This window comes from Ahaetulla prasina, chromosome 13 (genome assembly GCF_028640845.1).
Source record: "Ahaetulla prasina isolate Xishuangbanna chromosome 13, ASM2864084v1, whole genome shotgun sequence".
NCBI classification, from domain to species: domain Eukaryota; kingdom Metazoa; phylum Chordata; class Lepidosauria; order Squamata; family Colubridae; genus Ahaetulla; species Ahaetulla prasina.
This window is the reverse complement of record NC_080551.1, coordinates 17,512,261-17,527,000: the sequence shown is the minus strand read 5'-3', so window position 1 is coordinate 17,527,000 and position 14,740 is coordinate 17,512,261. Positions and strand designations below refer to the sequence as shown.

Below are 14,740 nucleotides of genomic sequence, written 5' to 3'. Positions count from 1 at the left end.
AAAAAAGCGTTTCCTTTAAATAAAGGAAACAAGCAGTAGCTTTCTGTGTCAACCGGAGGAGGGAAAAACCAGGCAGAAGTGGAAAGAATAGTTGATATAACTTTTATTTTCCGTTTTGAAAAGCTTAACACAGGCCTGGCTTGTACAGACAGATGTTGCAAAATGCGCTGGATTTTTCACGCTCCTAATGTCAGGTGGGGGAAAAAAACCAGATCCGCATGTGAAGGTTCGATTAAGCTGACTTTATTGCTAACAAAAAAAAATCTATGCACAGGAATCTTCTGAACTAAGGCCAGCACCTGGTTATATAAATATATAAAATATATAAAATATATAAGGGCCTCTGGTGGCTCAACAGACTAATGCAGTCTGTTATTAACAGCAGCTGTTTGCAATTCCTGCAGGTTCAAGCCCCACCAGGCCCAAGGTTGACTCAGCCTTCCATCCTTTATAAGGTAGGTAAAATGAGGACCCAGATTGTTGGGGGGGCAATAAGTTGACTTTGTATATAATATGCAAATGGATGAAGACTATTGCTTAACACAGTGTAAGCCACCCTGAGTCTTCAGAGAAGAGCGGGATATAAATGCAAATAAATAAATAAAAAATAAATAAATACAAATAAATAATAATTACCGTATTTTTCGGAGTATAAGATGCACCGGAGTATAAGACCCACCTTAGTTTTTTGGGGAGGAAAATAAGAAAAATGCTGATTGGCAGGTGAATCAGCCACCAATCAGCTGTTCCCAGAGGTGAATTTTAGCAACAGGTTCCTTGGTTGTGAGCTCTGTGCCTTGCATTTTTTCCCCCTCTGAAACTCCATTTCAGAAAAAACTGTTTTCTGCCTCTGAAATCCTCCAAAACAGAACTTCAGAGAAAAAAAGCCTCTGTTTGGGGGCTTCTTTTCTGAAGCTTCTCTCAGTGTCTGAAACCTGCATTTGAGAAGCTGCGTGGGTTACATTCGGAGTATAAGACGCACCCAGATTTTCACCCTCTTTTTGGGAGGAAAAAGGCGCGTCTTATACTCCAAAAAATACACTGGTTATAATAGTTAGGGTGGACCTGGTGACCTAGAGGTGGAGCTCTTGCTTCACAATCAGGAGGTTGTAAGTTTGATCCTAGGTAGAGGCAGATGTAGGGCCTCCTGCTTGGGCAGGGGGTTGGACTAGATAACCTACAAAGTCCCTTCCAACTCTGTTAATCTGTTAAAGATAGTCAACAGAATTCAAGGATGTTTGGAGTTGGTTCTCTTATGGCTATGTAGGGATTCCAGGCTAATCCCTCCTTCAACTCCACCCCTGGTTCTGCTATTCCTGCTCCTGTACCTAATTAGAATGAGCATAAGGTAAAGGTAAAGATTCCCCTCACATATATTTGCTAGTTGTTCCCGACTCTAGGGGGCGGTGCGCTTCTCCGTTTCAAAGCCGAAGAGCCAGCGCTGTCTGAAGACGTCTCCGTGGTCCTGTGGCCGGCATGACTCAACGGCAAAGGCGCATGGAACAGTGTCACCTTCCCACTAAAGGTGGTCCCTATTTTTCTACTTGCATTTTTTTACGTGCTTTCGAACTGCTAGGTTGGCAGAAGCTGGGACAAGTAACAGGAGCTCACCCCGTTACACGGCAGCACTAGGGATTCGAACCGCTGAGCTGCCGACCTTTCAATCGACAAGCTCAGCATCTTAGCCACTGAGCCACCGCATCCCTTAGAATGAGCATAGAGAGCAGAAAGAAAATTGGTACCATTCCATTGGATGGAACGTACTGTCTGCTTTGTTCTTAATTATATCTAACCTGAAGGGCACATACCACACTCCAAAAATTGAATATCTATTTACATCTCTCAGAAGTATTCAAAGCAGAAGTTGGTAAGCTAAGGGGGTCTCAAGACCATGATATTTAATTATAAATATAATATACTCACCTGTAAAGTAGAATAGTGGATGGATCCTCAGTGGGTTCTCTCTCTCCGCCTATGGTGGAGCAAAAAAAATAAAAAAATAAAAATGGCCAATGATATCATGAATGATGTCCTTATTTAAAATTCCAACTATGACCCATCACAGGTTAAAGATGCAGCTTAACACAGATTCCAAGAACAATGGGGGGTTTTTTTGGACAGAAAGTTGATCGTAAGGAAATTTCCAGTGGAGCTTTATGTGAGGAAGCTCATCTAAGTCAATGAAGATACCTGTAGTAGGGATCTACAGTAGGGAACAGTAGGGAACAGGGGTGGGCTGTTGGGGGTTTGCAGGGGCTCGGGAGAACCTCTAGCTCAGATTCTGTGCAGTTCAGAGAACTCCCCTATTCCCACTCCTGGCTGGCCCCTCCCACCCCTCCCCTCCTACAAGTCCCCACGTGGCCCGTTTTGGATGCAGGTAAGTGCAGGGCGCGTGTGGAGGCTCAGGGAGGGTGAAAAACGGGCCTACCAGAAGTTTGGAAAGGCCAGAAACAGGCCTATTTCCGGCCTCCAGAGTCTGAAGAGGCTGTTTTCGTCCTCCGGAGGCTCGAGAAAAGCCTCTGGAACCCAGGGAGGGCAAAAACCACCCCCCCAAGGTGCAGGAAGCCCACTAGGCCACACCCACCATGGCCACGCCCACCCAACAACTGGGCAGAGAACCCCTTGCTAAAATTTTCGAAGCCCACCCCTGGATGGGAAAGATATCAGATACCACAAATGGAATTTGACATCTGCCGGTTTAATGTTTCCTTTGTAAAATTCCATAGACGTGATAGGACGATTGCACAGAAATGGTCACACCCAGAAGCTCTTAAATATTGCTTGGAACTGCCAAACAAGCTCAGTCCGGATACCTTCAACCTGGATGGATGGCCTACAAAGGAAACCATTAGGAGACCAAACCTAGCCTTATTCTTTTTGTTAACCTGACATACGAAGTAAGGCTAACCAAATGGCCTTCTCACATTGGCTTTGGCACCATCAGCTTCAGGGCACATCGCCTGCATACCACAGGAGTCCACCCTTTGCACTATCATGGTTATGCATAGTAACCGTGCATCTGTTTATCCAGGAAAATATAAGTTACTGGATTCACTTGCCATTGACTATACATCATGCTTTATATGACACAGCAACCAAATTCATACTATGCATTATGCCAAAATAAGGGGGACTGGAGGCTAAAATGTATGAAGAACGTTTGCTGGAACTGGGTATATCTAGTTTAATGAAAAGAAGGACTAGGGGAGACATGATAGCAGGGTTCCAATATCTCAGGGGATGCCCCAAAGAAGAGGGAGTCAAGCTATTCTCCAAAGCACCTGAAGGCAGGACAAGAAGCAATGGATGGAAACTAATCAAGGAGAGAAGCAATTTAGAACTAAGGAGAAATTTCCTGACATAACAATTAATCAGTGGAACAACTTGCCTCCAGAAGTTGTGAATGCTCCAACACTGGAAGTTGTTAAGATGTTGGATGACCATTTGTCTGAAGTGGTGTGGGGTTTCCTGCCAAAGCAGAGGGTTGGACTTGAAGACCTCCAAGGTCCCATCCAACTCTGCTGTTCTGTTCTATTCTAAAATTAAAAAAACAAAACAAAATGAAATAGGATGGTCTATTGTGATGGATAAAAGGTATTTATGGAGTATTGGCTTTTGATATCACAATAGGATTCAGAATATTGTATCTGATTTCTTCAAAGCGTCTCTTATAGCACATTATATGATAATATATAAGTGTATTACTCCAAATGAGTAATCTATCGATGTTGGCTTTTCTGGAAACCGTTCTCACATTTATTGACCACAGTGGACTTGAAAGCCCCCCCCCCTCAAAACCAGTAAGGAAAGCTTGCTAAATTGGGCCAGATGTAGAGTCCGTCTTGTTTATTTATTTATTTTTATTTATTTTATTTGTCACAACAGTATATATAAGTATAAGCATGAAATAACTATACGAATTGGATATAATCAAAGGGAACATTAGGACAGGAACGGTAGGCACACTAGTGCTCTTATGCAGGCCCCTTAGGAATGGGGTGAGGTCAATAGTAGATAGTCTTTGGTTAAAGCTTTGGGGATTTTGGGGAGAGACCACAAAGTCAGGTAGTGCATTCCAGGCATTAATAACTCTGTTATTGAAGTCATATTTTCTACAATCAAGATTAGAGCGTTTCACTTTAAGTTTAAATCTATTGTGTGCTCGTGTATTGTCTTGTCTTGTTGATTTGCTTTGGATGGTCTTTCCTAGAAATTGCTGGATTCCAAAACACTGCACGGCTGCAAATGCCTTTGGCCTAGAACAAAGACCGTCTTCCCCTTCTCCAAAAAAAAAAAAAAGCTGTGAAAATATACCAACCCTGCAAAACCACGCGCCTTTGCACCGTGCAAGAATAGGTTTCGCCCGACCTCCCTCTTCCCAGGAAGGGTGGATGCCTCCCCCCATCACATGCATTTTTCTCATGTTAATTCTCAGCGTGTGGGTGAGAAGAGACACCGCAGTCACATTTGCTGCCTTGTGAGTGAGGGGCGGAAGGAGAATCAGGAGGCATGTGCTGCTGTCACCACCGAGGGCTCGATGCAGGAGAGCAGAATCACGTTAGATGCCGGGCGCCTGCTCAACCAGAAGGCGGATTCTGGATGAAACATACATACATTAAAAAGTTTCCTTTGCTGCCAAGTGGAATGCAATGTGCTTATTGGCTTTTGGGGGACTTGAGGACTGCTGGGTTTTGTCACAGTGCAGTTTTTTTTTTAAATGAAGCCAAGAGCAATATTTATTGCAATCAGAGACTTCCTGTCCCTCATTCAGCTGTTATATTATCACAAAAAAGCTTTGCACAGCCTTTCCCTTCCTGCTGATTGCCTTTGAATTGCTACTTCTCCCGTTTTAGGGTGATGAACAGCTCCACTACGTTGCATTTTCCCAGAGTGGGATGGGAGGGGAAAAGCCAAAAGGAGCAATTACTTCAACCTACGGCACCCCCACCTCCAAGGATTGCTCTTTGTTGATTAAGTCCTAATTAACTGGGTTCACAAAGATACCGAGCTGTGGATTACAATCCAGTGACATAATTGCCAGAGCCTGCCAAGCTGAAATAGCCAGGCTATCAATTCTTTGGTGGCATTTAAAAGTCTATTGCTTGCTACGATTAAGGGACAGTACTGGAGATTGTGTTTAGACGCAGACTATCAAAACGTCTGCAAATAGGCCTTTTTATGCAGGACCTGAAAGTTGCAGAAACCAGGGGAGGAACACAAGAAACGGTCCTGGAACAAGAACAATAAATCTCTTTACTGAACATGCAGACACATCATGTTAATTTCCCGCACTCCGAGAAAATCCAATCAACCCTGGCTTGGTTTTAAAGTGAAACTTACAACATGCTGGGCAAAAAGAACCGTGAGCAGTCACTGCTGCTAAATTACCTTTCACCCGTGTGCTAGTTGTTAAAATTTCTTACCACTGGAAAAAAAACAACAACCAATGCAGCCCCAAAGTTCTGTAGTTTAAGCTTAGAAAGTTTCTCTCCTTTTTTTTTTGCAATTTTGGATCCACTGCAGTTGAGCTAGAAATTAGCAACAGCTCTGGAGCAGATTCAGGACTTCAAAGGCCTCGTGTAGAACAGGAAATGCCCATAATATATTAATATATAGGAGAACCAGACTAACGTAGTGGTTAAGGTGCTGCTGGCTTAAAATCCAGGATATGGTGAGTTCTAGTTCCACTTTAAGGCATGAAATTCAAATGAAATTTCGCTCTCAGCACAACTCACCTTACAAGATTGTTGTTGTGCACAGAGTGAAGGAGAAAGGTGTATTGTCTTAAGTATGTTTCTACCTTGAGTTACCCCCCCCCCCAAAAAAAATAAGACAGGATAAAACCTAACAATAAAAAAAATAACTCCTCAGGAAAAAAACATTCATCTTCAGAAAATACACTGGCATTCTGACTCTGATGCAGAATATTAATATACAGTTAAACCGCTGGATATAAACATCACCTGACTCTTTCTTATAATCATCTTTATTCATTGTGGAAGATCCCCCACTAGTATTTACATAGTGCAAAAGCTGTTATTATTCCAAAAAAGTATGGTAGACAGAATTATCCTTCATAAAAAGGAGAACACAGACAGAACATGTTCGTGAAGTAATTTCATTACGATTTTTTTTCCTTCTAATTTAAACTTTAGATGTTACTGACATTTAGTGTACAGGTATCAAAGATTAAGAGGCATTACCTAAGTACAGTCTTTAAAAATACATTAACCACATATAAACATGAATTAGGCGGTGCCCCTTATATTGATCTTTTTCTTTTTCAAACTATGGTTTTAAGATTTGTTTGTGTAGGACTGAACTGGGCACCAAGCTGTACAGTTTCCATTCATGGCTTTTCTTTTTTTAAAAAAGTGTTCCATTAGTGATTAAAATCTGGTAAATTGACTGAGCATCTTGATTAATTGGCACAATTTCTCACACGCACGCACACACACATAAACACACACATACATTACGACAATTTCAATAGACAGCAGCTTTTCAAACAAGACTTTTTTTGAGGGGGGGCCCTTTCTCTCCCCCCCATTCCATTAAAATTTAAGAGCTTCCAGGTGACAATGAGATTTAGCTACACTGCATAGGCCTACCCGAAGAAGAATCTAAGTCATCTCCTAGTGATGTGTTCAGAATACATACATACAAGTGCATCGTTCAAAAGAATCTTTTCCAATTTTTTTTTTAAAACCCAAAACAGCCGATCAAACACTACACCAATCACTGATCAAATCTCAACAAGTTTGTAAAAAACATGCCATTTAAAACATAAACTGGGGATCGGGACATATAACAGGGGAGGAATACAAGTACTGTAATTGGGGTTTTTTTTTAAAGATAAAGGCATACATGTCACAACCAATCTATAAACCCCACTTTCTTTATTGTTTTGGCCCGCCAAGATTTCAGTGCATAAGCTCCACCTTGTGTTCTTTCGCTGCCTTTTTTATGCAAATAATGGAAGTGCTTAGGACTATTTCCTCTAACTCAGAGGTCTTCGAACTTGGCAGCTTTAAGACTTGTGGGCTTCAGCTCCCAGAATTCTCCAGCCAGCATAATCTTAAAGCTGCCAAGTTTGGAGACCTCTGCTCTAACCCATCAGACGTGTCGCCACCCCCCCACTTTTCCTCTTTTGTCATTAGTGAAATTAATTAAAATGGATTTTAAGGAAGTGGAAACATTGCTGAGCTCGGCCATAATAAAACTGCAGAAACAGGCCCGTCACCCCCCCCCACCCCGTTTGTAAGAAAGATCCGTTTCTGCCGGTATGGAAGTTAAAAGTTATGGAGAAGAAACATCAAGGACTATGGATGAGCTATCGAAAAGGATGAACAGAAATGTTAGTATCTCACGGCATCGCAAGAAAGACAGAAGACAAGGAAGCACGTTAAACACGGAGTACAATCTAATACACTTCATAAACACATTCTATTCTCGACTTGGCTCTCTGGACAACCCCCCCCCCTCAAAAAAGTGAACACTTTATAAAGTATGGATTTTCAGCCAATGATCTGCTGTTTATCCTAAAAGAGACGTGCTGAAGTTTGAAGACCAGCACATTCACACGTGACGTCCCAACCGAAACACACCGTAGTGCTTTGAAAGAGATAACAATGGGAAGAGAGTGTGGGTGTGTGTGGCTTTATGCAAACTGGCAAGGGACAAGCCAGCTTCTTAAAATGGAGAAAGACGTTAAGACATCGACTGAAGGAGGAGTCGTTTTGGTTGCTCAGCACTTCGAAAGGAAGAGGTTTCCACTTGTGGACCATCCGCAAAGGATACAAGTCACCGCCTCTCCTTTTCCTATTTCATCGTATACTAATTCCACGTACGAGAGCTAATTATTCAAACTGTCTTTTCTGCAACGCTCCTAAGCACTAGGCGACCACACACACACACATACACACACACACACAATGGCAAAACATTTCCTCTGGTTTTGCTTATTAGAAGTAAAGATACTAGCTTCAAAAGTGATCGCTATTGGTCCCAAGCTATTAAGAGAGCAACTGACCTATGAAATATTTTACAATGCCGGGGATGTCCATCTGTTTCATAAGAGCTTGTCTTCCTGCACCACCTCAAACCATCACTGTCCCACCCCGCCTTCCTCTCAACCCCCGCCCTCACGCAACTTGGGTTTGGTGAAATGAGTGCTAGAAAACTCAAGAGCTGGCGTGCAAAACTTAAGTGAGTCATTAAAAACAACCCTTTTTTTTGTCTCACCCGCTCTGAAATTCCACAAAATGAAGGGCATTTCCCTACCATAAAGCCGCTTCTACCTCTTGCATTGATGAAAATTTACTTCCAAATGGGACAACCTGTTGGAAGACCAGAGAGTCCACCTTCCCATCAAGACCAATCCCAAGGAAAAAAAGTTAAGTTGATCCAAACAACTTCCCTTCCCTTTTCTCAAGGAAACTGTCCCTCCCCCCCGCCCAGCTTCATATTTCATTTTATGTTAAATGGTCGATAACCGATTCCAACTTTTTCTTCTATTTACACGGCATGTATGAACTCATAGTAACATTCCTGAGATCAGTGAAAGCATTAAGAAGCAGAACATGGCGTGACTGAAACACGAGTGGAAATTAAGAAAACCAAGCAAGGAAAGCTTGTGTTGGTCAATAGGTCCCTTTTGGCAGTCGGCTTGTGGGCAAAGTATGTGGGCAATGTCAGTTGGAAAGTAGATACAGATACATCATTACCAAAGTACCTGCTAAGATATGTTTCACCAAAGTACCTAGCCAAAATGGTTTTAGCCAACTGCAACCAGTCCTTCTGGAGTGTTATTAAACAAATATTATAAAATAGTACTAAGAAGGTGCATTAGTTAATTCATATACATCCTTCTAGCCCTTTTTTTCAGGATACGTTTTCATTCTGATTACAGTCATTTTAACAGTCTGAGGGAAGAAAAAACAATCATTCTGGCTTAATGTTAGGTACTCAGTGGCCAAATACTTCCAAAGAAGTTCACGGCAAGCCAATATTGGTCAATACTGTCAACGCTTTAAAAATAGGTAAGGGTTGGTGTTGTTTTTTCAGTTTGAGAAGTTTCGCCTTAAAAATGGTCAGGTGCAAATAAGTTTCCTCGTAGGGAAAAAAAAAGAAAAAGATGCCCAATGACAGTTTTAACGCACATAGCCTGTTCTAAGAAAAGGTATAAATATTAATCACACATGCAAACTCTAGGTCTCAACAGAGAAGTGATAAAGGCCGCTACAAAAGGAGAAAAAAAAAAGGTGAATTAAATACGGGTATTAAATGTTACACAGTGCAAAATGCCTAGATGAAGCACACAAAGCAATGGCTGCAATCCTTACAACAATTAGTTTCTCCCTCTCTCTTTTTTTTAAAATAGTAAAGTTTCCTGAGTCTGGGCTTAAAGTTCACGGCATATAATTTGAGTCTGTGTGTTTTGAATCGAGGGGAGTGCAGGGGCTGGATTTCTGTTGGGCTTTATTCATAGCCTTGTCTACTGTCCATTCCTCGCTCTCAAGAACCGTCTCGACTTGCTCAGGAGCTTCCAGTTCTTCCTCCTCGCTCTGCTCCACGTTCTCTTCTTCTGCCCCACTGAGGGTTTTTCCGAGCTGCAGGGTTTCCATCGTCCGCTGAGTCTCCGAGACCCACGATTCAATTCTGCTGTTGAGCTGAACTTCCTCGGAAATGGGTTCGTGGGCGTAGTCCTCCTCCTCCTCTTCCTCTTCCTCCTCCTCATCTTCTTCAAGCATTCCTGGCACAAGAGTACTGGTTGTACTGGTCATGGAAGAATTCAAAATGTCCCGGCAGCTGCCATCTAAAGATCCGGTGTCTGTACTTTGCTGGGAGGCCCATTCCAGGTTGTCATCTGGCTTTGTTTCTTCCTTCCCACTGAGTGGTTTCCCCTGGGACGCCATGGTGACGAGGCTAACGGCAGCTAGAGACAAGGGCTTACCAGCAGTGACATTAGGGTTGCCGGGTTTTTCTGAAGTAGTAACCTTGCACACCTTTTCTCTTTCGTTTTCCGAGGCTTCCAAACCATCCGAAGTTTCCACCATGTTCCTCCAATTTGTTTCTGGTGGGGGGAGAAAAAAATGCAGAATATTTGGGGAAAGGCTATAAAACAACATGAGAAGCGCACTTCTACGTTAAACAAGCTGCCAAGTACATCTAGGTAACGTCATCGCCATTCTAGGAAAAGCTTTTGAACAATGCAGTTACTGAAATGCTGGTACAGGTCACAAAAACAAGCATTGTTCCCAGTGTGCCGTGGGGTTAACAATACTGAACACAAATTCTGTGCATTGTGGGCAAGTGCTTAATGCTGCAAAATAATATAATTGGGACTATTGTCCAGTTAAGCACTTTAAATGCTAATAATTAAAATGTAAAAAACAAAACAAAAAAACCAAACCCTTCTGTCTATAGCAAACCTAAGAAGAAAGGGGATGGGAAGAAGCAATTCTAAGAATGCAAACTATTGTTTCTGTGAATAAAACGGTATGTGAAAATAAGACAAATTTTAGCCTATGAGAGTTTAACTATTTGTTTCCAAATCAGCAACCAGAGACATACTGAAGAGCATTTGAAATAAAGCTATGGGTAGTATACCACTGCTCCTTAATTGTTTTAATCATTCTGCTCTTAACTTTTTTAAGCCTCCTATTTTATTGCTTAAGTTTTTTTGGGGGGGAGGGCATTATTCTCAGAATTACAAAACTGCTCTGGAAGCCAGCTGAGAGATAGCCTGCTTTATGAGATTGCAGTACCCTATGAGCCTTGTATTCTAAAGTAAAAACAAACTTACAAAGTAATGTTTTTTAGATTTATGCACCTGGTTGAATATGGAGGCAATTTAATCTACCCAAAACAAAAGCTTACATTTCAATATTCCATGCAAGGATGTCAGCAAGGGAAAGTTAAGAGGGTTGCCACAAGCTCCATGTGTGATCAAGGCCCACCTCTTTTATTACAACTGCCATAAGAAACAAACTTAAAAATGGAATCATCACACAATTGTGGCCACCATGTTGACTTTTAAAATGACCTTCTTTCCCACTCTCTTCCTTTATTTTACGCACTCCTGATTCCAAAGGCCAGAAATCCATGCCATGGCTGTCCTACCACAAGGATGGGCAACTATGCCCCCCCCCATTTATGACCTGTGTAATTCGATTCCCAGAATGCTAGCTCAGGTGATGAAGTCCACAGGCTGTAAAAGGTCCATATGACTGCATGGCTGTAACTTTGTTGCTTGTATCCTTACGATTTATATGGATATTGTTTCCTAGTATGATTTGGTCACTTATTTGTACCCTATGACTATCATTAAGTGTTGTACCTTATGATTCTTGACGAATGTATCTTGTCTTTTTATGTACACTGAGGGTGTAGGCACCAAATTCCTTGTGTCACACTTGGCCAATAAAAAATTCTATTCTATTCTATTCTATTCTATTCTATTCTATTCTATTCTATTCTATTCTATTCTATTCTATTCTACTCTACTCTACCCTACCCAACCCTACTCTACTCTCTATTTCTATTCTAAATTGCCCACCCCAATCTACCCTGTGAACCCATTGTTATCTAGCTTCAGACACACAATTAAACAGACAATCCAGAAGGACGGGCTGTAGGAGATTGTTAACATTCCAGGAAGGTTCTGAAGTAAATTTGATCAAGAAGCAAAACACAGCTATGCCGTTAAAAAAATGATCACCCAGTGATGAACCCGGTAGAGAAAGATGTGCTGGAAAATGTTAAGAACAAGCATTATTTCGAAATGCCAGCTTACCGTACTCTTTCTCGTTCACCTCCGAAATGGGCTCCGAAATCACGCTGCAGAATGAAATGGCGCTGGCTGCCGAAGGGTTCCGCGAATGGCCCATGTGATGAGGCACCTTCTTAATATTCTTTAAGGCCTCCTCCTGTTCTTGCTCCATGGCTGAAACCATATCTCGGTAGGCTTTCCTGGCCTCTTCCGTCAGAGAGACCAATTTATTAAAGAGGTTCTAGAAGACAAAGAACCCACTAAGAGAAGGGAAACTACCATCAGAGGCTTCCAGATTGCTTGCGTTGCTTTCTTGGAAGGTTCCGTATTTGTTTCCCCCTTAAGTGTTATTTGTGCAATGCACAAACAAATAAAAACTTGTTTTTAAGATTTAAGTTATTTATATCCCACCTTTATTATTTTTATAAATTACCCAAGGCTGCAAACACACACAATACTCCCTCTTCCTACTCCTATTTCCCCCACAAAAACCACCCTGTGGTTAGTTGGGTTGAGAGTGATTGGCCCGACGTCACCCAGCTGGTTTTCATGGCTAGGTGGGGCTAGGATTCAAGGACTCCTGAGGAATGGTCCAGAATCAGGGGTCTCCAATCTTGGCAACTTTTTAAGACTTGTGGACTTCAATTCTCACAATGCCTCAGCCAGTGAAGTCCACAAGTCTTAAAGTTGCCAAGATTGGAGGCCCCTTTCCAAAATCATCCAGCTGTCTTTCGTGCCTAAGGCCAGACTAAAATTCAGAGTTTCTAGCCTGGTGCCTTAACCACTAGACCAAACTGGCTCTACATAAATATTTGTTGTTAGTTGCGAAGTCATGTCCAATCCTTCACAACCCCATGGACAACATTCCACCAGGCCTTCCTGTCCTCTACCATCCGCTGGAGTCCATTTAAGCTCATGCCTGCTGCTTCAGTGACTCTACCTCATTCTCTGTCGTTCCCTTATTCTTTTGCCCTCAATCATTCCCAGCATTAGGCTGTTCTCCAGTGAGTCCTTCCTTCTCATTAGGTGGCCAAAGTATTTCAGTTTTCTCTTCAGGATCTGGACTTCTAAAGAGCAGTCAAGGTTGATCTCCCGTAGGACTGACCGATTTGATCACCTTGCAGTCCAAGGGACTTGCAGGAGTCTTCTTCAGCACCAGAGTTCAAAGGCCTCAATTCTTTGGCGCTCAGCAAAAAAAAAAAATGTAAAAAATACATGTCTGATTACACCAAGGTTGGCTTTTATCCTTTTTTTTTTTTTTTTTAAAAAGGATCTCTCATAGCTGTGTCTATGGAAAGGCATATGAGCACCAAACCCACTTCAAAGATTTGGGAGGAAACACAACACACCGAAATGGCAGATTATTTTAAAACACAGAAAAAGAATGAATTTATTTTCGGGCATCGTTGGCTGAGTTAGGAATGCCATGGACAATGAACTTCATCTTTCCAGAGTTGACCAAGCAGCTCTTACCTCGGCGCCTGAAAAATTGAAGATGCCCACCACGCTGACAGGAACTAACTTGTTTACACAGCGGCCAAGTGCTTTGCGTCCAAGGGCAAAGACAAAAGGGATTTCTTGTTCCCGAGCCATGGCAATCACATTATACAAAGCTTCGTCAAGTCCACCTTGAGGCACAAAACAAAAACAAAAAACAAGATGAAGAACTTCCTCACAATGAGGTCAGACGTAAGTGAACTAATTTTATTTATCAAAAAATCTAAACCACCCAAAAGCTGAAGTTCTTTGGACAGTTTCCGATAAAAATTTACTGTGTTAGTCAAACAAAAATCAGAGGAAAATGGTACGCATGCAAAACATGCAAACCAAATGAATTTGAAGCTGCCACAGCAGAAAATGAAGTAGCCACAGCAATAGCATTTAGATTTATATACCGCTCCGAAGTGCTTTACAGTCCTCTCTTAAGCGGTTTACAGTCAACATGTTGCCCCCAACAATCTGGGTCCTCATTTTACCAACCTCAGAAGGATGGAAGGCTGACTCAACCTTAAGCCATTCAGAATCGAACGCCTGGCAATGGGCCTGAGTCAGCCTGCAATACTGCGCTCTAACCACTGTGCCACCACGGTATTAGCAAGCGGTTCCCTAATGTGAAGGTACCTCAAACATATCTAGTGTTGATCTCTGGAACTGAATTAAATTCCTTAAGACAGTGTTTCTCAACCTTGGCAACTTTTAAGACGTGTGGACTTTAACTCCCAGAATTTCCTAGCCAGCATTGCTGAAGGGGAATTCTGGGGGATTCTTAGGCCATATGAACTTTGGGAGTAAGGGTGTTAGCAGTATGGAAATTGTTGCCACGGTCATCTTCTAGATTTTTTTTAAAACTTCCCAATATAGGCTACAGTCCTGAGAAAGGTTGACGATCTCTCCATCTAAGCAATAAGTAATTCTGACTTCATTTAGTCTTTTTGGGATCCGTCACAATCTCAGCCAGGTGCTGCCATCTGCTGTAGCCCATAAACATCTACCCTGCAAGTGCAAAAGCAATTTGCTGATGCATAATATGTGGATGGGCCTAAAAATGTCATCTCCAGGAAATGAAAAGTGCCATTTGTAACTCAAGGGCACCACCTACAGCCAGTCAGAAAAGGAAAATGTTGCTTTTCCCCGTTTCAAAATGCTGCTTGTTCAAAAGTGAGACAATCAATTATTCTTAGTGGACAACTTATCAGCAAGGAGGGTGCTTGGAAAGAAAATTAACTCTCCCTAGTTCAAAAGATTGAGGTAGACAGTTACTTAAAAGATAATGGATTGTCTCAAATACAATTGTGTTTTCTGAGACACCCCCCCCCAAAAAAACCCCCACATGAATGTTTTCATGTCTGTCCATTCACTTCTCTGCAACTGCAGATCCTATGTCACACTAAAAAAATCATCCCTAATAGTCTTCTAAAACTCCTGGAGGAACTTCTTGAGAAGGTGAAGGTTGCAACAATCAAACTC

General features: G+C 42.0%; 1 protein-coding gene across 3 annotated transcripts in view; it reads right to left on the bottom strand.

The window, feature by feature from the left end:
* Window positions 1–5,968: 5,968 nt before the first annotated feature.
* The window catches only part of SECISBP2L (SECIS binding protein 2 like), a 33,795-nt gene continuing 25,023 nt past the window's right edge, over window positions 5,969–14,740 (bottom strand). For all 3 annotated transcript variants that reach the window (XM_058156516.1, XM_058156513.1, XM_058156514.1), the window contains 3 exons: window positions 13,247–13,401; window positions 11,798–12,014; window positions 5,969–10,075 (listed from right to left, as the gene is read on the bottom strand). In XM_058156516.1, the coding sequence (XP_058012499.1) occupies window positions 9,411–10,075; window positions 11,798–12,014; window positions 13,247–13,401 (1,037 nt within the window). In that variant the 3' untranslated portion in view covers window positions 5,969–9,410. The remainder of the gene's footprint in view (window positions 10,076–11,797; window positions 12,015–13,246; window positions 13,402–14,740) is intronic.